Below are 22,051 nucleotides of genomic sequence, written 5' to 3'. Positions count from 1 at the left end.
TCACTTTTGGTTTTGCAAGTTGAGAGTATACAACAGTTTTTAAAAGGGAATAAAATAAATTGAACATTCTTGGTAGGACTCTTGTTCCTTTTGCCTGAAGGAAGATACTTGACTGCTTGCTGCCTTTTTATGTAAGCAATACACTAGCAAAAAGTCAGTGTAATTCTGTTTTCATGAGGAGGAGGAGGAGGGCTAGCTTAACTAAGAGCATCCAGTACTGTGGTTTGTTTGCCCTGAGTGTTTCTTTGGGGTTTTGTGCTGTTGTTTTTTTGGGTTTGTTTTTTTTTCTATTTCAGCTAGTAACCTGCTATATGACACTGAGAAAGTTACTTAATCTTTCCATGACTCACTGAGTTATAAAATGGCTATAATATGGACTTCTCGTATGAAGTACTTTATAAATTTTGCATAGGTTATCAGTCATATTAGGATTAGGAAGTAAGTGTCACTGTGTACATATCTCGTGTTTGTTTTATTAAATGTAGTATGTTAGCTCTTGAGCTAAAGACAAATTTACTTTCTGACTAACGTTTTATCTTGCCGAGCTACCCTTTTTTTGCTCTGTTACATGTCAAATGCCTTTGTGCCATTGTAATTCACTTGTTTATGTATAAATGTTGACTTATAGCAATGGTTTGACAAGCCATTTGAAAAAGATCACAGTAGTATGCCAGGCTATAGTTCATTCATCCTTTTCCTCATTGTAGAAAGAATCTCTGGATATGTAATAACTTGATTTGCTCTTGTTTTTAGGTTTGCCTAATCAAATAGTCAACTGATTTTTCCAATTGCTTTTTCTAAAAAATTGTGGGGTTAGAATTGAATATTTGTAGCCTGCTTTGCCCTTTGACTTTGAACTGGATGGTTTATTTTGCTTGAGTGTGGCAGAGGTGGAAACACTAAATGTAATGAAATTCTTGCAAGGGAGAGACCTAAAAGCTAGTGCCCTAACTGAAGGAAAAATTGCCTCTTGAGTTCCTACCTTATCTAGGAGAGAAACCTCTCAGCATACAGCCTGTGTGTACTCTGAACATAGGAAGAGCTTCAATCAGAGCTAATCAATTGCAAGTCATAAATCCATTGGAAACCAGGTGTTATTAATTTAGTGCTAATGAAGTGACTTGTAACCATGTAATGGTTAATTCTTACAACCTCCTGCAGAAGGATTTAATTGAAGAGTTGAACAAAGTTGTAATGAGCATGTTAGCATATTGGTGTGAGTTCTAAATTATAAGAAATAATGTAGTACTAAATCAGGGTAATGTTGATCAGGATTTAACCTGCTTGGAGTTGGGAGTGATTAAATTCACTTAACCTTGCATCAAAGTATTTCAGGGTAGGGCTCATTGTTCAATTATTTCTTACTTAAAGCTTAACTTGTGAAATGATTAGAGAGAAAGTATTAGACATGACATAATGGAATGGATCTGTGTTCCTTACTAAGAGTTGTTTTAACATTTACAGTAATCTTGAATAAAGGAAGGAAGCTGTCTATCTCTTTAATCTGTGATCATTCAAGGTGACTTGGTGTGAATGGTGTTTGAGAGCTGTATTCAACTGATTAGGACTGAATGAATAAATAGTGGATCTGAGGCATGTTATGGCTGAGAAACATGGTGAACTTATAGTAACCAGGAGTTAAAGACCTGACTTCTGTGAAGGCTTCTCTGCTTGTCTCAATTTCACAGTGCTCTTCAGGTGGCTGTAATGGATAGTAGCCCAGTCTTCAAGCATAGTTGATGCTAATATTTTTCCATGTATTTGTATTAACCTGGAACTGTGCAAGTGCCAATGGTGTGTTTTCTTTATAAACTGTTTAAAGAAGAGATTAAGCTAACCTCTTTGGCAGAGTCCTTCTGAAGATCTTGTTTTACCATGTCTTTGCTTTAAAGTGGTTAAGATGCCTTTTTCTGTTCCTGTCTCAGTGTCATGGTTGGTTTTTCACAAATAAGAGTCTACTTTGGGGACTGATCCGTTTAAAGGAAGGTGACAGAAAAATGGTTGTATGTGTTTTCTGAACTTTTCACACGTTTTCTTACAAAATTATTAATTCTTGTGGATGCCCCAGTGCAGGTACGGAGCCTGTGGATTTTTGTATTACACAAGAGGGACCGTTGTTCCTGTCCTCTGGTGTTTATCTGGGCTAATTTCTCTTTCAACTCCTGCGTTCTGTGAAGAAGGATGGGGTAAAACAAGGGAAGAAGAAATTAAATAGAAGATGGAAGGGGTGTTTCTGAACACTTTGTATGTAGGCTGCTGCTAACTGACTTATAGAGGCCAGATCATGGCATAATATGAAATTAGGAGCTAAGCTGATGGTCCAGGTCTTTTCATCCTTTATGCGAGTCCACCAGCATATTCTGTGTCTGGAGTGTTTCAATGTTTCCTGAAGAAAAATTTATAAAATTTTGTCTTTAAACATAATTTATTTCACTTAATGAACACTGAAGTAATAACCATGTGTGATGTGTGCGCATTCTTGTTAAACACATAGAAAAGTGGAATGAGTGTTGTCATGCCCACTTTGGGATGGAGCATGGCAGAGGGGAAGATGTTTTCGCTGTCAGTGTTCTTCATCCAGAAATTGTGATGTATCACCAGCATCCCAATTTGGGGCTGGAGCCGGGGGTGTTCTGAGTGAACAGGAAGCTGGGGAGAACCTGCCTCGCACTGCTCAAAGCAGAAGAGAGCAATAAATCCTCAGTTTCCTTGCTGCCTGTGCCCTGGATCCTTCTCTGAAACTGCTGCAGAGAGAGCAGAGCCTGATAATGCAGCTGTATGCTTTTTGCCAGGAGGATTGTCAGGAAATTGGGATAAATTCTGATTTAGCTGCTGTCCTTAACCCAACGCTCTGGGTGTGGTGTGAGCTGGGCAGGTGTCCATCCCATAGGCACAATTTAACTTTGGTCAACTGAGTTTCAGAGCTGGAGTTAGGAATAGTCTTAAGTGGCACGAAGCACAAGATAAAGTACCACTAGTGTCTGCCTGACTAATTTATGCCAGGAATGCTTTGATATTTTTTAATGCACAAAGCTTTCCTCTTTTGATAGGACACCTTAATGCACTGGAGGCTGTTCAGTATCGGTTGAATTCAGCTCTGAAAAAGTTGAATTGTGTAACATTATTTTATTCGCTATTAAAAAGAAGACTTTAATAGAGTGACTTGTTGTCAGGCCTTTGTGAATATTCTACTTTGCCTGTCTTTTTAGCTCTCAGAGGGCTTTGACGTGATTTGTTTTTGGAACTTATCTTACAATTTCTTTTCAAAATCATCTTTATCCCAAAGAATACTTTGATTTTTATTCTTTTCCTTAAAGTGCAAAAACCTTAGTAAACTTTCTTTATATTCTTATTCAACATACTTCTACTTGATCTCCAGGACATCAGGTGATGTCTTAAATGGATGCTGTGAAAGGCAGTTGATTAGTTTTGATTCACTTCTTCACCATTTCCAAAAACTCTGGTTTGAATTCTGAGATTTCAAGTGTTTGTGATTCAGACACTGTTTTTAAACACTTTATGCTTTAATCTATGAGAGGCTTTTAAACAGGTGCCCAGTCATTGCTCAGAGCAGAAGTGGCTGTCCTTCATTGTCACTTGCTTGAAACGCTTCTTTTAGACAAGTAATATATTAGTGCTATACAAATTAATTATAAAAGATACATTAGAATACAGTTAACTACTTTTCCCCAGAGTTGTCCTTGGACAGAACTGGATCAACCTACACCATTTCAGTAAACTTGGTTCAGTTTAATGGATATTACAGTGTATCTGGATCTGTGGGTGTGCCTTTATGTAAACACCTCTTGTAGTATGTAGAAGCAGAAATCTGGGGTGCTTTTGAGAACAAAACTTGCAATAGTGTTTGCTGTCTGTTGTGGGAAAAGCAGATAGGGAGAAAATTTTTTTCCCACTGCTTCAAATTTGATGGTGAGTTGCCACATGTGAATAACGGTTTTAGCAACTGTTACTAAGGTTGTGGCTCATATTCTTCAGTACTCACGGTATAGACAATTTAAACAGTTCTACATCTGAGTACGATCAATCTATTTTAAACTGATATTTAGTAAGTAATGGTATTTAGTAAGTTGTATGTGTTTGCAACAGTATGTATGTAGGAGACAAACTGTTAATGGAAATAAAAGCCACTTGTGAAAAGGATTCTCCTACTTCCTCACAATTACTCTGCTTTAGCTATGGGGTTACTATAATGAGTAACAGTAAATGAAATTTTTGCTCTATTAGGGTGTAGCAGTGGCAGATCACAGGTAGCGTAGAAAGCATTTTGTTTTCATTTAACAGGATACATGGTATCAGGTGGTGTTGATTGACATTTCTTGGATACTGCTTTATACAGCATTTCATGCAAATCATGTTTGAATGAGACTGCCGCATCAAATTACATTTCTTTCAGATTATAGCCCTTGCAGATGTGAGACAGAGCTTGTTCAGCAGCTACCAAAAAGCTTTCATTTTTAACACTTACTGTTTTCACAACTTGACTGCAAATCCCTATAATTACAGCATTTAAGATAGTGAAGGAATGATGGGCACTTTCTCTTATCAGATCTATAAGTAGTAGCAAGCAGATGCAGCATGAGATCCCTCCAGCTGTCAAGTATTGTCAGGCTAGCATAGAGGGAATGCAATTTAAAATGCAGGTGACATAATACCCAACATCCTCCATTTGCTAGTGGGCTTCTGATTAATCACGATTACCATACATTATCATACCATCAAATTTAATCATATCAATGAATTCCCATCTGCAGGAGGAGCAGCAGCAGCAAAACATGATGGTAACAGCTATTAAATAAGAGAGAAATAGATGGTTTCTAAATGCAGTAACTCTTCAACTTGTCATGCTAGCACCAGTGTGCACATGCTCTATAGATACTAAAATCAAACAGAACTTGTGCATTTATATTTCGTAGTTAGTGTCATCTACCTTTCCATTAAGAGATTGATATTTAGCACTGCCAAGGAAACCAGAGTTGTAGAATTCATTTTTTTCCCCTGTGCTAATGATGCTAGATTTTCTTCAGTCTCAGCTTTAGTACTACTTAAACACAGAACAGCAGAATGGTTGCAGTGGCAGGGACCTCTGGAGGTCATCTTGTCCACCCCCCTGCTCAAGCACGACCGCCTAGAGCCAGTTGCCCAGGACTATGTCCAGATGGCTTTTGAATATCTCCTAAGGTTGAGACTCCACAAACTCTCAGGGCAACCTGTGCCAGTGCTCAGTCACTCTCACAGTAAAAAAGTTTTTATGTAGATATATTTTTATATATAGGTATGTACGTTGTTTTTGGTGTATTTTTATGAATGAAATTTGAAGCAAAGCACAATTTTTTACCAAGGTAAAGAGGAAAAAATATTAAGCATATAGCTATGTAGCCATTAATTAGGCACTGTTAAAGAGATACTTTGCAGAAGTCAAGGCTTGTAAAGAAATCCAATTAAAATGTACAATTGACTTCCTACTACAATGCAGTAAGAGCTTAAACACTGAATGGAAAAATAAAATACATTTAATATAATACTATAGAGTCCTAGATGATAGCATAGTACTCTTAAGCTATTTTCACTGAGCTGAGAAAATGTCCTTTTAAAAGATAATTCAGTACATTTGTGTCATCACAATAAAAAAACCCCCAAAATCCATAAATGGTATTTATTCACCTTCTGCACCTTCAGTTCTTGCTAATTCTTTACAATGTTAAAGGGAAAAAAAACTTAATTCACTATAAAATAGGAAGTCATACTACTGTTTAAAATAAAATGTGGTAATTTTAAAGGATATTATGGGTTGACTGTAGGATACCCAAAAAGGAATGAAGTGTTCAGGCTTTCATATATAACACGCAAGTAATACATGCAGGCACACTGGAAGCTCTGGGTATGTAAAGTTCTTGTAATCAATATGTTTGCAAGGTCAGAGATGTATAATACATCTCAAAAATGAGATTTCCGTACAGAATTAAAAGTCAGGAGTCAGATAACGTAACCACTAAATAGCCAGGTCTAAAATGTCATTATCTATTACAGATGCAAGTCCAGGTTAGCAGCAATTCTAGTATTTGTCTTCTATAGAGCTGTCTGCTTCTTAAATTTTTTTTTTGTAGCATTTTTTGTTGAAGGGAGAGGCATCCTTTCCCATGTCACTTGTACTTATTTTTGAGGTTCTTGGATTGTTTTAAAATGAACTATAACTGCACCTTCAAGCTTGGGCTGTAATGTAGAAATCCTGAATTTGTTACTCATGATCCAGTTCTGACCTCATACTTGTTTCTAATTGTCAATGATATGCAGGTAACCAAGGTACATTAGGTCAACAAATGCTATAATATTTCCAGTAGTCTCCAGTAAGCCCAAGAAGAAGGTATGAATTTTGTTAGATGTGTTATCTCATTAGTTGTGAAAGTAGAGGAGGTCCAGAACTTGCAGATCCCTAATTTTTTACACATCCTTAAAACTTAGCTTTCAGCACAAAAAATATGCAGAAGGATTTAGTTGTCTTTAAATAAAATGATCATGAAATTCTCATCTTTCAAGGGAGAGTTCATCATTCTAAATGTTTTTCTGATTTGTATTTGTATCGTACTTTAATCTTAAAAAGTTTGAGGGCACCAAGCAAAAATGGTCACAGGGTCTTCTGTACCACACCCCTGAAGAGGATTACAAACTAAAGTGGAACTGAATCTTCCAGATTAATTAGTTTAAAACACCTGTTTAATAAATTATTTAAGTTTGCTCTAATCTGAGTGATTTGGGTTTACTCTTCCTTCAGGCATGCAGGCTACTACAGCTTGTCTGTCACACTGTTTCTTATTATGGCCTTTCTCTGTTTGCTGGAAACATTCTTCCTTCATCCACATAAAACAGATGGATGGGAGCATGGTTTTTCTGCACGTCAGCACTGTTAAAGCTAGAGTTGGGATTGAATTAATACCTTTCCTATGCCTGCATTTCATTTAGGAGCATTTTCTGAGCATTGTTCATGAGTGGGACCACTTCTGTGGATTTTCTTTTCTAACATACATGCTTCAGAGGTAGAGCAAACGGGGGTTCAAGGAACCCATCTGCAGTGCAGTCCTTCTGTGGTAGAACTGGTTGCTTGTGGGCCATTCTGCTTTGCTGCTGCTTAGAAACATAGTGAAGTGGGAGCATTTTTGGTCTCCATTTGCAACATGAATATACCCCTGCTTGATGTATTTGGGGGGATGCTCTGAAGCTCGCTGAAAAGGGATATTTTTAATACACAATCTAATTTTTAGCTTTAGTTTCCTGAACTGTCTGGAATTGTTTTAGTATGCTGAGAGTGTCCTTCTGTATTGCTTGTGTCCTTAGTTTAACTACGTGATCATAAGTTGGCTTAAATAACAAGGGATTCCATGCCTTTCTCTCCTTGCTTGTACTGTTTTTGGGTAATGGCTGATTTCTGTTTTGGGACCTTAAACAGTGAAATCGGGCACTGGTGATTTCTGACAGATGATGTGGACTTGTGCCTAAACCTCCCAACACACTTCCTTATCTTTGTGTCGTATCAAAGAGAAGCTTGTCCAAGTTATGTAGTGCATTTTAGTATTAAAAATTACTTTCAGCTCAGTTGAGGAAAATAATCAACCCATTCTTTCTCAGACGCAATCTGCCTGTAATACCAGGATCTGTGCAGTCCACATACTTGAACCAGTGCTTGCCATCTCCTTTGTATTTTCCCCTCAGAAAATACATTCCAGAAGCTTTGAGGAGATTCATGTATGGGTAGCCTGTGATTGTTATCTTGAGTTTTATAATCACTCTGAACTCTTAATTTTTGTCCTTGATTGAAATGTATCTCAGGCATGATTTTTTATATAAGGTTGTCTTATAAATAATTCCCAATAAATCCATTGGGAAAATCGTGGTGCTTGCTAGTTTTTAGTTCACCTTTGTGGCATTATATGTTTGTCATAAACCTCACAGAGACACTACCAAATCATGTATACTGTATTTAAGGAAATACCAAAATAAGTTTTATAATAAAATGTCAAGTGAATCATTTCCTTTCTGTATGCTGTGCACAATAAATGAGAATAGTATATGCAACCTGAATATGAAGAACCATGGTTTATGGGATATATACATTTCTACTTGAAAATTTTTGAACCCTATCAGAGATAAATGAAGCAGGGCTTCCTACACAAGAGGATGAAAAGCCGGTTTCTTGCACTGGAAGGTAGTCATTTTAGGAAAGCTTTTCAGAAAGTCTAGTAGCCATTGAAGTAAGAGGATTAACATCTTGTGACAGATGGCTATAGTTTTAATTGTCATAGGTTATAGTGGTCATTATTCTTTGCATTTAAACCATATAAGAAGAATTAACTGAGTGGCCCCGCTTAACTGTCAATGGGGTTCTCCTAGCTCTTTGCATTTTAAGTGAGATTAATAAATGAAAACATGTTGTAGAGGCAGGGTGTATTTTATTGAAAGATTCATGAAGTTTCAATGACATTGTTAAGGTATTTAATTAGTCTCATGAAAAAAAGTAGAGTGACCCTTTTAGAGAAGCTGATAAGTCATATAATAGCTGTTAGATCCTCTTTATTCCTTGCTTTATAAGATTAACTTTGTGCTAAGCAATTTATGCTAAGTTTTCCCTTTTATTGGTAACCAAAGTTATCTGTGCTTCATGAATAGATTATTGCAGATAACATCATGTAATTAACAAGAGATGCAGAAAAGTAAAAGTACAATTTGTGTAAGAATTGTATGAGAGAGAATGTTAATTTCTTAACTGGGAAGGATATTTAAAGGGATAAAAGGAAGGCAAAATAGTGCAGTTCTTTGAAAGGATTAAAGAAACCTTATCTTGTGTTCTCTCAGAAGGTGGGATTGCCTGAGTGTGTGAAAGTCATGTTCAATGAGCTATTCACAACTCCTAATGAATTGTAGACACAAGTTTGCATCACTTTTTTTTCTTCTCTCCCCCCCCCCCCCCCCCCAAGTGATTGATAAGGTGTAAGTTATGCCTTAGGTATACTGAATAATGGAAGTTAGTAAAAGGGAAAATTGTACAACCTGCAGGCATGCAGAATTGTATGAAAATGTCAATCTGAGGTGCTCTAAGTTAGTGTGTGTGGGAGGAAGACTGGGTGCATCTTTTTTTCTTTGTCAGAGTAAACTTCACAAAATTAAAGATTTAAGAAAATAAAATACCTGTTCAGTAGCACTTCACTGTGCCATTATCTTGTCCTTTGAAGTATTTCTAAAATGTCTGTGATTGTGGTCTCTGGCAATTCACACAGAACCCTATTTCCAATGTGATTTCCTTCTAGACCTCCCTTCCCGTATTCAAAAAGAAACGGTATGTAAGAATTTTCAAAGTAAAATTACAGGAGGATAAATTAAATGACAGAGTGCAACATACTTCTTAAAAACAGGAAAAAGCACAGTGCAAAAGTTACTTTCGTTGGTAATTTAAGAAAAATCTTGATGTTCAGTACTGTGCTTTCAGTGTTTATGCATTGACGTGTTCTGGTTTCCACAGGTGAGAAGCTGAATAGCTACAGCTGTGTCCCCTTGCAGCCCATAAAGCGTTGCTGGGAGGCTGTTCAAGAGCCTTCCAGCTTTCCAAACCAGTTTCTCTCTCAGGTCTTTGAAATACTTGTTAACGCGAGGGCTGCGGGTGGTGGGTTCGAAGGAACCACAGTGCCGAAGTGGTCGCAGTTTTGTGAAGGGGTACGTGTCTGTAGGTTAAGAACTTCAAGGCCAGACTGTGCCATGAGGGTTATGTCTGGTTTAGGTCTGCTGCTTTTCCTGATTTCATGCTCTTTGTGGAACTAGTTTTAAATCTAGCTAAAACTTCAATTTTTAGGAGTATTTTCTTGCAATTTAGTCCACTTCTAAGTAATCAATCTGATAATGATACTAAATAATCACTATTGCTGATACTAAATCAACAATAGTGATACTATATAATTCAATAACGATGAGAAGGGGACTCCTCCAAAAAGTGCCGTACATGTGCTCTGCTGGGTCTTTCACACATGGACATCTGATAACTCAGTCTTTGTAACTATTCCTGTATGAATGTAAACCAGGCTTGTGGGATCTCGCTGGAAAGGGACATAAATATTCTGTCCTTTCCCTCACAGCATCGGTTGGCCCCATGTTGAACTGAAATGTAGAACCTTGCAACCTTGGCAGATCATAAGAATTTTTAATTCTTTCTTTTGTTAGGTTGAAACCTGTTAACTTCAAAATGGGTATTTCGAAGATTGTGAGATTTATTAAGTAGGGAAGATTCTTAAAAGGTTTAATAATGGTGAAGTAATAGTTAAAATTATTTTTTTGTAGGGAGTTTTATTTGATGTGTGTAGTGAATAGTTGGTTGTAATTTGAAACTGTCCGGATAGCAAAACCATGAAAAATGGAGTAACTGCTGTGCATATAAAGATTTATTATGCATCTATGTTACAGTATGCTTATTTTATCAAAAATTGACCATTATAAAAACTGGCTTTTGCACCTGCTCTTCATTAATTTTTGAAGCTAAATAGCTCTGCGTGATCTTTTCTACAAAATACCACAGGGCACTTGGGGGTTATTAGCAGCAAATACTTGGTGAACATAGTTTTTAACGCTAATAGTAAAATAATCCTCTCCTAGGATTACAGTTGAACTACTGTTAAGCAAAAAAATCCCAAACAAACCAAAACCCACCCTCAAAACCTGTTAAGTAATGGAGAAAGTTGTAGTATTAGTGTATTCCTGTTAAATTGGAAAAAAAAAAAAGGTATTTCAAAAGAACAAACAGGCACCTCATAACTTAGAAACATACCCACTATAGTTCACATATATTCTTTAAAAAAAAACTCATTTGTGTCTGGAAGTAGTAGCTCTGGTTGAACCTTAGAGTTTTTCACATGTAGTGTGTGAAATTAATCACACAATCAAATTCCTGTTCGAAATGTCCCGAAAGCTTTTTCAGAAAAAAACCTTTTCAGCTTTTCAGAAGAGATGCTTTTGCAGCATCTCAGCAATGTAAAAACTGGAAATACAAGCTTCTCCCTATGCATGTTTCTGTAATTTAGGGCAGAATTTTATTTCACACTTTGGGGATAGTAGAAGCAAAACTGGTTTAGGAAAGAAGTAGAGGTCAGTCTTTTTCACAGATGTTAGAAGGAAGAGAATCAAATTAATTTCTTCTTTTTTAGAAGCAAATATTGGTAATTCATTTTTCAGCAAATAACAAAAGTCTTTGCAATTAATTTTGCATGATTGGCCTTTGGTTATCAGCCAAGAAATGTGATCAGTCATATTTTAGTAGTTCTTCAAAATGTCATGTACATAAAGTTAAAATCTGTTCAATGATCAAGTAAGTAGGCATTTCTTAGTGATACGCAGTTGTCTGTATAGCATGCAGCTTTACTGTGGTGTGATTTACATCAGCCGTACTTCTGTAGTTTTGCCATCTTCGGAAGTTTTAGGCTTCAAAAAACCCAGCCCTGTGTGTGGAGTGAGTGCTCTGGCAGAAAGGTTGTTGTTTTCAGCACTAATGAATCCTGACAGTGAGGGACAACTCATGTTTGTTGCAGGGTACGAAAAGTATCTTCATGTTACTTTTAAATGCGAAATGGAGGAGAAAGGTTGGCTTCAGGATTGGGAAATATTTTTATCTTTAAAAACTTATCAGCCTTAAAGTTTAACTGGAATCTTACTTTAAAAGTAAGTGGGAAAACCCCAGAATTTCTTAACTGTGAGGGATGGAAAAAAGAGAGGCCGATAGGAAGAATTCCGAACTTCAAATACTTCTTTCTTGCTCTCATTTTGTTGGACTGTTTTGGAGTTATTTTGACCCAAACTAGTGTTGTGGAATATAATTGCGTGAAATGTAGTACTAATAAAACTAGAGCAAAAAAATATTTTCTCATTGTATCTTGGTGGGCATTTTGGATTTTTGGATACCAGCTTATGGATAACAGTTGGGTAACTGTTAGTTTATTCTTAAAATTAGTGAAAGTATTTAGAGGACAGTAAATATTTGCTTCTTAAATTAAGCTGGATGGACACCTTTGCTACTGAAGGGAGCTTGAAATCAGTATTGCTTATATTTTTAACAGTAAAATATTTTGCTGGTTATTGGTTTGTGTAATTTTTTTGTAAATAAACTAACCTTATTTTTTAAAAGTGTGACCTTTCTTAAGTCTAAAATAACTATGTATTACTCAGTTCTAAAATCTAACTAAAGCTTATTTTGTAAGGGGTTAAAGCTTCCTTATGATGGGAAACATAAAGCTGTTTTCAGCGTGTATAATGCTACCAGATACCCGTGGCTTGAACCAAGATGTGCTGGTTGACTACCTCATTTTGAATAATTTTTGTTGAAATTTTCCAAATGCTTTCATTCCAGGATTGAAACGGTGGAAAAATATTATTATGCCCGAGGGAATTATTTAGAAATGTTTTAGCATTGCTCAGTTTTTCAAGGAGTAAAATTGCATTTGGCTGTACTGAGGATGTTTCTGTTCATAAGAGCTGTGTGAAATTCAGCAGGACTTTCCATGCATTTGCGATTCAGGGCTGCTTTGAGATGAGGTAGATCTGGGTATAATAACGAGGGTATGGATTGGCAGGAGAGGGAAAACCGATATGAAGTAGTATTTATTTTAAATAAGAGCAGATGATCTCTTTCAGCCTGTACTCTCATTTACTTCTCCTTCCCTGGCAGGAAAAAGAGGGGAAATTGTGAGGACTGAGTGTACAGGCAAGAAATGCAGGGTCTGCTTGGGTGGACCACCAGCTTGGAGTTAGGGAGCTGGGAAGCTGGATCCACACTGGGATTAGGAGCCAGCGGGCAGAGTGAAAGACATGATGGGAATGAGAGAATCAATGGATCTGAAAAGCAAGCAGGACCAGGAGAACAGTAAGTCTAAATGGACAAAGAATTAATATTGGGGAAGGTGCTTGAGACTAGGTTACAAATTTGGTCATAGAAGTGGAGATGCCTGTATTTTGTAGCCCAGCAACTAAAACTGAAGCTTGGCAATGAGGGGAGAGACTGGTGAGGATCTGTTACCTCAGCCAGGGCAGAATATATTGACTTTGAAAGAAGCAAATAGATGAGACTATGGTCACTGCAGTGCCATTTGGTGCTTGGAAACAAGCCCAGCTAGATCATTACTGCTGCCAGTTCTTCAGCCTGGGTGGCAAATCTGTGATACTTATGCTTTATTAGGCCAGGTTTCAGTAAGTTTCCACATAATTTGGTTTTTGCTGGCTATTTGAGAAATAACTAAGGTATATATGTAGGCATGTATTGTGTCTAGAGAAAAATACAGGGAGAATTCCAGAGCTTCCCAGTCAAGCTCTTTGAAAATAGGAAGAAGGTTGTCTGTCAAGACTGCTTTCTCTCCCCAGTGCGCTCATGTGACTACGTGCTGTAAATAAGATACAAGATAAAAACCACCTTCTGTGAAACTGCCCTGATGAACTGGTTTCTCCCCTGCCTCTGTTGCAATGACCATATGCATTACCTGGTGATCAACTAATAACTAAATAGCTAAATATCAGTTGGTTTGCTGGGCGCCGCCCCCGAGGTGGTGTTCCCTAGGATGGCTGTAGGAGCACTGCTTGGAGAAATAGGCTTTTCTCACCGAGGCTTCCAAACGGAGGGAATGCATTTAACCTTAGTTTGAAAGTACCTCTGGCAGCTCCCACATGCGGTGATGGTAGAGGTGTGTTTTGGGAGCGAAGGGTCAGGATGCTCAAGGTTTATGTTCAGTTGCTCTTCTGGCAGGCAGCCAGCGCTGTCCAGCTCAACAAAAGGGAAGGGCAATGCAGTAGAATAGCCTTGTTCAGCCAAAACTGAATGGATTTTGATGGGATAAATAAATGTCACTTTCTCCATCCCAAATAGCTCCCTCTTCCTCCAGCTGTGGCTGTTTGCAGACAGCCTGTGAAATTCATAGAATCACTCACTTAGGTTGGAAAGAACCTTTAAGATCACTGAGTCCAACTATTTAATTTAGCACGGCCAAGTCCACCACTAAACCATGTCCTTAACTGCCACGTTGTCCTGGTTTTGGCTGGGATAGAATTAATTTTCTTCCTTGTAGCTGGTACGTGCCGTGTTTCAGATTTGGTGTGAGAATAATGTTGATAACACACTGATGGTTTAATTGTTGCTCAGTAGTGCTTATTATAAATCAAGGACTTCTAAAGTTTCCCATACCCAGTGAGCAGGGGCACAAGAAGCCAGGAGGGAGCAGAGCCAGGACACCTGACCTGAACTAGCCGAAGGGATATTCCACACCACAGTGTGTCATGCTCAGTGTATAAACTGGGGGGGAGATGGCTGGGGGCTGCTGATCACTGCTCAGGGGCAGGCTGGGCATCGGTCAGCGAGTGGTGAGCAATTGTATTGTACGTCACTTGGTTTGGTTTTTGTTCCCTTGGGTTTTATTCCTCCCTCTGCACTTCATTACAGTTATTGTTGTTGTTGTTATTAAATGTTTCTTATCTCAGCCAGTGGATTTTACCTTTTCATGGTTTTCCTCCCCTTCTCATGGTGGGGGGCTGGAGTGAGCAGGTGGCTGCATGGTACTTAGTTGCTGGCTGGGGTTAAAATGACACACATCTACAGGTCTTTTTAAATACCTCCTGGGATGGCAACTCCAACACTTCCCTGGGCAGCCTGTTTCAATGCTTGACAATCCGTTCAGTGAAGTTTTTCCTTATATCCAAACTACACCTCCCCTGGTGCAGCTTGAGACCATTTCCTTTTGGCCTGTCACCTGTTACTTGGTGTTAGTTTCTTTGGAGGTGGCAAGAATATTTTGTGTTGGTAACTGTTCACTTGCAGAAGCATAGTAGTTCCTCCTACAAACAGTATGCCTGTTATGAGGACTATCATGCTTGAGTGTAGTAGTGTATTTCCACTAAATGAATTACCCACAGACTGACTGACTAGAAGCACTGGCAATGGGATATAGACCCTTTAGTCTCTAGGAATGGTAAAGTATTTAGCAGTTGATGGCTGTAAAATGACTTAAAATAAGTAATCAGAGCCTGGCTTTAAAATAAGAGGTTTTAGTATCTTGCATGTCCTTGTTTTGGTTTGCAAGAAGGCCACAGATTCGATGATGCCTGTGATCCTCAGTGCTTCTCATCTCCTTGTTTGGGCCTTGACAATCCCAGTTGTATCGTGCTGGTAGAAGGGTGTGAGGGAGCTTTGTCTTGTGCTGCTTCAGTAGTGAGTAGACTTCTGTTTCCAAGGCAAATACCCATTTTTGCTGTGTGAGAAATTCTTTTCCTAAAATGCTAGAATTTTTGCAGTACTAATAGGATAGAGTGAGACTATCTGTACTGTTCTTGGAGAGAGCAGCTCAAAAGAGAAATGACAAGCCACTGCAACTTAGTGGTTTGGTCCTTTGCTGATGACCATACTTCAGTCTAGCAGAGCATGTTTGGCCTGAAATCTGTTTTGGAAAGCTTGTCTTCAGCAATGGCAAGTTTTAAGCTTTAAGGTGAGCATCAAATGTAGATGATACACAGAACAGATGTCATCACTGATTTCAGAATCCATATAAAGAGGAAAACTTCAGGATGCTCACAGATCACTTTCGTTACTTGATTTTATTTTTTTTTTGATCACATAAGGAAACATAAAGAAACGCTTGTGAATATAATGAATTTATGTGAAACAGAGCTTCTGTTTATCAGAGGTTGCCAACATATTCTGTTAACTTTTGATATAAAAGAAAAATTGATAGTGTGAATTACTCAAGTCTGTCTTCTGCAAAGTTCTGCTTTTGGATTAACATCCTGCTTTCTCTGATACATGCTCTCTCTGTAGGCTTGCTACATTAAAAAAAAAACCCAACAACTAACTGCAGGAAAGATAATTTTGCATTCTTTCTTACAATGCTTTGGATGCTAAGCTGTGAATAGATAGAAGTGTTACTCTCCTGCTACTGCTTTTTGGAAGATGTTTTCTTTAATTTTCTGAATGCCATAAATTGTTCTCCCCACCCCAACGCTGCCCCCCCCCCCCTTTTTTTTTTTTTTTAAAGTAGAGCTGCTTCACTTCTGTAGCTTACATTGTACTAAATTCATGATGAATAATAGCATGGTTTAAGAAGATAAATGTCAGAAGTGTCTTCTGAAGTAGACATTCAGATTTTTTGGATTAATGGGAAGGAAGGTCAATAATTGCATGGATTTCAATAAGCTTGAGAAGAAATGGCATTCCTGTGGTGCTAGTGATTATTAAAACATTGTGAATTCATTTCAAGATACTGTACTCGGGTTTAATATATCTTCCATTGTGAAAGAATGACTCAGTAAGGGTTGCCAATTTGTGCAGATCCTAGGAGGTAATTTATAAAGCAACTGTACTTTTAAGAGGGAAAAAATTTACAGCAGACAGTAAATAAATTCCTGAATGGTAGTCTTAATCTTATTTCTGCCTTACTAAATAGGGCCCTCCAGACTTTCAGCAGCATACACCTGGACCCGTTCCTACCAACTTCTCCCAAGCCCCAAGGCTGCCAATCCAGGACCAGTGGAGAGGGCCACCACCCCCGCCACCACCACTCCCTCCTCCACCTCCTCAGGAAAGGGATCCTTTCTTCATAGCAGGTAAGAATTTTCATTGCTATTAACTTAAAAAAAAACCCCACTTCTTGTAAAGTGGCTATGCAGTGTAAGTGTGTATCATATAACGTGGAGTGTTTGGAAGAACCTGAAGGCTGGAAGACCCTGTTTGATGTAGCCAGACTGTACGTGGCAAAATTTCTGGTGGTCTGGTATATTTGTACTTTTTTGATGTAATTGGATGTCTCCATCTGTAACTACCATCAATCTGGATATTTATACAGATACACAATAAAACTTAATACTGAAGTGGTTGTTGCAATAAAGTTATAGTTTGTTACATTTTAGATAACTAATAGTCTCCATATGCTTTGATTTCCACTAGTAGCTCTTTAAACCACCTAGATTGTGTGTGTACTGTAGGAAATCAGTTAAGGTTAGCTAAAATGATACAGCATAGCAAACAGAATAGATACTAAATGCATATATATAGATGTGTGTATATACCCTATATATGTAATATGCACATAGATAATGTATGTGTTGTAAACATGCTACACAAAATACATAAAAAAAATTTTTTAAAGTCTGGTTTTAAATATCTGGTCAGCAAGTGGTATCAATGTTTTATGAGTTCTTGTGTTTAAACTATAATCCCTGGAATCCTTCACTGACTTCACTAAAGTAGAACTTCTAAAAGGCATTGCTAATTCCAGGAAAGTACCAGTTGTGCTGGTCTTTCAGGCATCAATTCCTTTTATACACAAGTGGCGGAAGCCAGAGAAACATAGCCTTGAGGGTTAGCTCTTAAAATTAAAGCATCCCATGCAATTTTGCTTTCTACAAATTTCAGGTTACTTTTCCAAATCAAAGTAGAGCTTTGTGTTTTGAAAATGTGTTTGTGTCCCAGGGAGGTTGTCATGTAATCACTTACCTGATTCCCACAGATCCAAGGTTTCCAAGTCATCACTTGTTTGAGCAGCGAAGCCCCCCGCCACCACCACCTCCCCCGCTTCTTAATAGCGCACATCCTGTCCCTACCCAAAATCCGATGCCCTTCAGCCAGCCCGGGCCAGCGTTTAACCAGCAGGGACAGCAGCCCGTGTTTCCCAGAGAGCGGCCGGTGCGGCCAAACATGCAGCCTCAAGGTCCTGTGGGGATTCTCCACTTCAACCAGCCAGGTTCAGCAAACCCTCGGCCCTTCATCCCTCCACGGCAGCAGTTCCTGCAGGCTCCAGGACAGCCCTTCCTCGCCGCGCACACGCAGCCCAGCATGCAGGTACGGGACTGCAGCAGCCAGGGGCCAGCAAAGAATGTGTGAAGTGGCCCAGGGCTGCCTCGTAGGTTTATAGGAGTGAGTTACTTGAGATTACAGCTAGGAGGCAGGCGGACCCGTAACGCTTTGTATTGCCGTGCCCGGAAAGGGATTCATTTTGTCGCCAGTTGCCAGCGCTAAGGCAGCTGTGATAGCCAGCCTGCAGCCCGGCCTGGCTGCTCCAGGTGCTTTAGCCCCGCAGCGCAGGGAGGGCGGCCCCGGCGGCGCGGCAGCGCCCTCTGCCGCTCGGCCGCGCAGCCCGCCGGCAGGGAGGAGGCTGAGTCGCTGCTTGAAGTGGGTAAATCTTCTGGAGGTGTGTGGAGTGAGGTGGAGGACCCTGCATGTTCGCTGGGCTTTGTGCAGGATCTGTTTGTGGTGTCTGTGCTTTGAACGTGGGAAAACCCTGAAGTCTGGTGATGCTGGGGAAGTAAAACAACCCAAACAGGCAAAAAACCATTGTAAAAGTCATTAGAAAAGGGTGCAGAGTGCAGGAACACTTGGATTTGTCTTTTTCCACTTCAGCTGTTCACTTAAGCGGGTTTAAGTGTAGAATTGCCTTGCACAGCTTCTGTTATACGGATTGCTTTAGCCCAATCCATACCTGCTTATGAATGTTTTGAGGACTTGGGAGGCTGGAGCTACTTTTCGGGAGTTTATTACCTTGAAACTAAAAGCAAATAACCTTTTTCTTCATGCAAAGGGTCCCTTGCATCCTCCATTACAGCCTCAGCCACAACCTCAGCCTCAGCAGCACCATCACCAGCAGCAGCAGCAACACCATCACCAGCAGCAACAGCAGCAACACCATCATCATCTCCAAGGGCCACCGCAGCCCTTGATGCCCATGAACCAGCCACAGTTCAGGCCTCATATGCAGGCCACGCAGCAGCAGCCAAATAACAACAGGATGCAGTGTCAGCCGCGACAGGGTCCAATGAAGCCAAGGCATGTAAGTACTACATACATCAGTGCTGCCTTGCTTAGTTCTGCATCGGTAACAGGCATGTAAGCACAGGTTTCAAAACTCACTAGTGCAGTTTTTCAGTCCCATTTATTCCCTTCCTGCTCTGTCCCTTTCTTTCACCATTTCTTGCTCCTTTTCTTCCTTGATCATTTTATAACCTACATCCACAAATAGCATGTGTATCTTTCCCTTTTGGATTTTTTCCTCCAGTCTTCAGTGTTTTTCGTGATCTGGATCCAATAAGAGATGATGCAGTTGCTCAAGAACTAGCGATAAAGGGTTTATTAGAGGATAGGTTGGCTTAATAAGACTTTAAAACTGCTGGTAGCCCGTGATTGTGTGGGAGCCCAGTTTTCTGACGCGGCCTTTCAATTTGAAGGCCTTTCTTGTACCACTGCTAATAATAAGCATAATGCTAATAAGAATTCTGATTCAGATAGTACCACTCATGTCTTGTGTGCTTGCTGATGTGCAACATGTTCTGTTGCTCATTGGGGTAGCACAACAGTCTGTAGCAGTGCTCAAAACAATATAACTGTAGTTCTGAATAATTGCTTTGATTAGGAAAGTAAATCACACCGTGAAGCCAATTTCTAAGAAATATCTTAAGCAAGTGAGACTCAGTTTTGCTTTTAATTTAAAAAATATGAAACCATTGTTAAAACGTTCTTATTTCTTCTCACACTGAAAATACTGTGCCTCTTTGAAAAGCTGTTTTTTTCCCAAACGTAACTAAGTAATGAAAATGTGAAACAGGAAACACTTTGGTTTGTAGTGGAAGTCTGCAGGTTTTTTTTGCTTTCTGCTTTTCAGAGTACGCCATCACAAAATATTGTCAAGCGTCCAAATCAGCAGCTACAGTCAACTGCTCCAAGAAATAGCAACTTGCGTGAGTTGCCGATAGCACCATCACATGCTCTGGAAATGAGCAACAACAGGCGAACCTCAACCCCAGCTGCTCAGGTCAAACCCATTGCCAGCACGATGTCAGCCAACAAGTCTGTAGCTGGTGTTGGAAACTCACAGGGAAGGCCTGAGATGAAAGCTAAAGCAATCACACCAGTGGGCCAAGCAAAATCAGAAGTAAAATCTGAACCAGAGGTAAGGCTTTTATTTTGAATGATGGAACAAAACCAAACCACAACAAACTCCCACCTGTTTAAAAAACTTCTAGTCTGACTTGTGAACTGTAAGCACACTTAATGTATTATTCACCCAATATTTTTAGTGCGTCTAGAGGCCTCCTTCTGAGTTGCACTTTCTCTTTAATGTGATAGCAAAACCAGTTTCCATTGTCAAAATAAAAAGACGTCTGGAAGGGTGACAAGGCTGTGGTGACTCTGTTTTGCAGGAGGAGGAGTCATTTGTACTATGAAAAAGCAGAGGTTGAGTAAAGGTCATCAATGGTACAAACCTCTGGAATACTGGTTGTGTCCATTTTTATCTTACAGGATAATGATCCCTTTTGTTTTTTTCAGGTAATCACATCCTTTTAAGTCAGAAAGCCTCTTCTCTTCCATTTCAATTTCCTATGGCTCAAAAATTACCCCACAAAACCCCAAACAATAAGTCTATTTGGAGCGCTGTCTTCCTCATGCTGTTTTCCTTTAGGCTGTTCAGTTTCCTCTATGGTCTTGAGCACTCATGCAGGAGGTTGCAGATCGTAGTTCATAGAGCTTCTTGCTCTTGAAGAAGAAAATCTCTTACGAACCCTTTTGGCATGAGGGAAAATAGGAGATGCTCTTTAAGTTTTTTCCATTTTGGAGAAAATGATGCTGTTTGCTCTGCTAGTACCCTTCACAATCAAAAAATGAGATGCCAGTTTGGGGCTCCATTGGATTGGGCAATGTGAACGGATGACTGTTACCCTCCATAGATTCTCCTGGAAGCTGGAGAAGACTGTCCCATGAGCACTGCTCATTTGAGAGGGTGGGTAGAATTGCACTGATGCTGCTTGCTGTTAATCCTGAACATCAGGAGGTACTAGAGGAACATGACGGCTAAATGCAGCCTGTATAATTTCTGAGTTATTCTGTCAGGTTATTCAGAGCAGAGCTGTAAATCTTTGTATTTAACCGTGAATCTTGTCTCATGGACCAGGTTTTCTTCAACAACTGTTGGAAGCTTTAATTATGATAATACTGTCTTCCCTTTAAGCTGCTCATGAGGAGCTTTTCATCTTATTCTTGAATTAGGGGTGGTCATAACTAATTTTCACAAATGAGGCACAAAAGAAACCCATAGCTGGCAGTGGTTTGACCTCCTGTGCACTTGCTTTTCAATTTAAATACTAAAAAAAATAATAAAAAAATTCCCTTATTTCAGCTTTTAATTTTGATCTTCTTTGAAAAAATGACTTAAGTAATCCCCTTCCCTTCAATTCAGTCTCTTGGAATAATCTAAGTCACAGAAAATGCAATGCCTTTTAGAGAATCCTGTCTTTCAGGTCGTTAGTAAGGTAAGTTTTGAAGCAACTCAGCTACAGGCCTCTTCATCCAAAACATCTTAAAATTCTTCCATAGTGTAGTCATATGAAAATTAAGGCATTAGTTCCAAAATATCTCTGGAAGTGTTAAGAAAGAAGAATAAGTATTTTTTTTCCACTCCTCTTAATCAAATGATTTTTTTTAAAAAAAAACCAAACACCCCCCAGCGCCCCACCCCCCCCCCCCCCCCAGAAAAGAAACCAACTCAACCTCCCTCCCAACCCCCCACAATCATCTTATTCTCTCAAGAATAACATTTCAAGTTACTAGACTTACCCTAACAAGCCCGTAATTAGAAGACTTAACTAATCTTACGTATGTGAATTCTTGGTGTTTTACAAATACAGCTTTCTCTATTTCTTTGTCAAAGCTATCTTTGAAAACAGTTTGATAACTGTTTTATGTAAGTTTTTGCAAAACAGGATAAACAAAAAATGGTGTCTCATAGTGTTTCCTGTTATTAACTAATAGTAAGCCTTTGTAGAGACACTTGGCAATTACTACAAAAGTGTATGAAGGTGTGTGTGACAGAACCTTTCTCCTTCCAAAGCAGACTTGAAGTAGAGCCTTGTGCTGCAAACAGTATTGTAGCAGTTGTCCCTTTTCTGCTGTGCCACTGCAGTAGTCTTGTTCACTGGCACCATTTATTGTCACCTCTACAAAGAGTATTGCTGCACTAGCAATATTCATGCCCAAGCATTTAATCAT

The 22,051-nt window shown here is 39.1% G+C and overlaps 1 protein-coding gene across 6 annotated transcripts in view; it reads left to right on the top strand.

The window, feature by feature from the left end:
* Window positions 1-22,051, top strand: part of RBM33 (RNA binding motif protein 33) — a 105,682-nt gene that overhangs the window by 43,601 nt on the left and 40,030 nt on the right. For all 6 annotated transcript variants that reach the window (XM_056338534.1, XM_056338530.1, XM_056338529.1 and 3 more), the window contains exons 11-14: window positions 16,464-16,623; window positions 17,526-17,857; window positions 18,594-18,842; window positions 19,671-19,958. In XM_056338534.1, the coding sequence (XP_056194509.1) occupies window positions 16,464-16,623; window positions 17,526-17,857; window positions 18,594-18,842; window positions 19,671-19,958 (1,029 nt within the window). The remainder of the gene's footprint in view (window positions 1-16,463; window positions 16,624-17,525; window positions 17,858-18,593; window positions 18,843-19,670; window positions 19,959-22,051) is intronic.

Source organism: Falco biarmicus, chromosome 4, assembly GCF_023638135.1.
Source record: "Falco biarmicus isolate bFalBia1 chromosome 4, bFalBia1.pri, whole genome shotgun sequence".
Taxonomy (NCBI): domain Eukaryota; kingdom Metazoa; phylum Chordata; class Aves; order Falconiformes; family Falconidae; genus Falco; species Falco biarmicus.
This window is presented reverse-complemented; position numbering and strand designations above follow the sequence as displayed.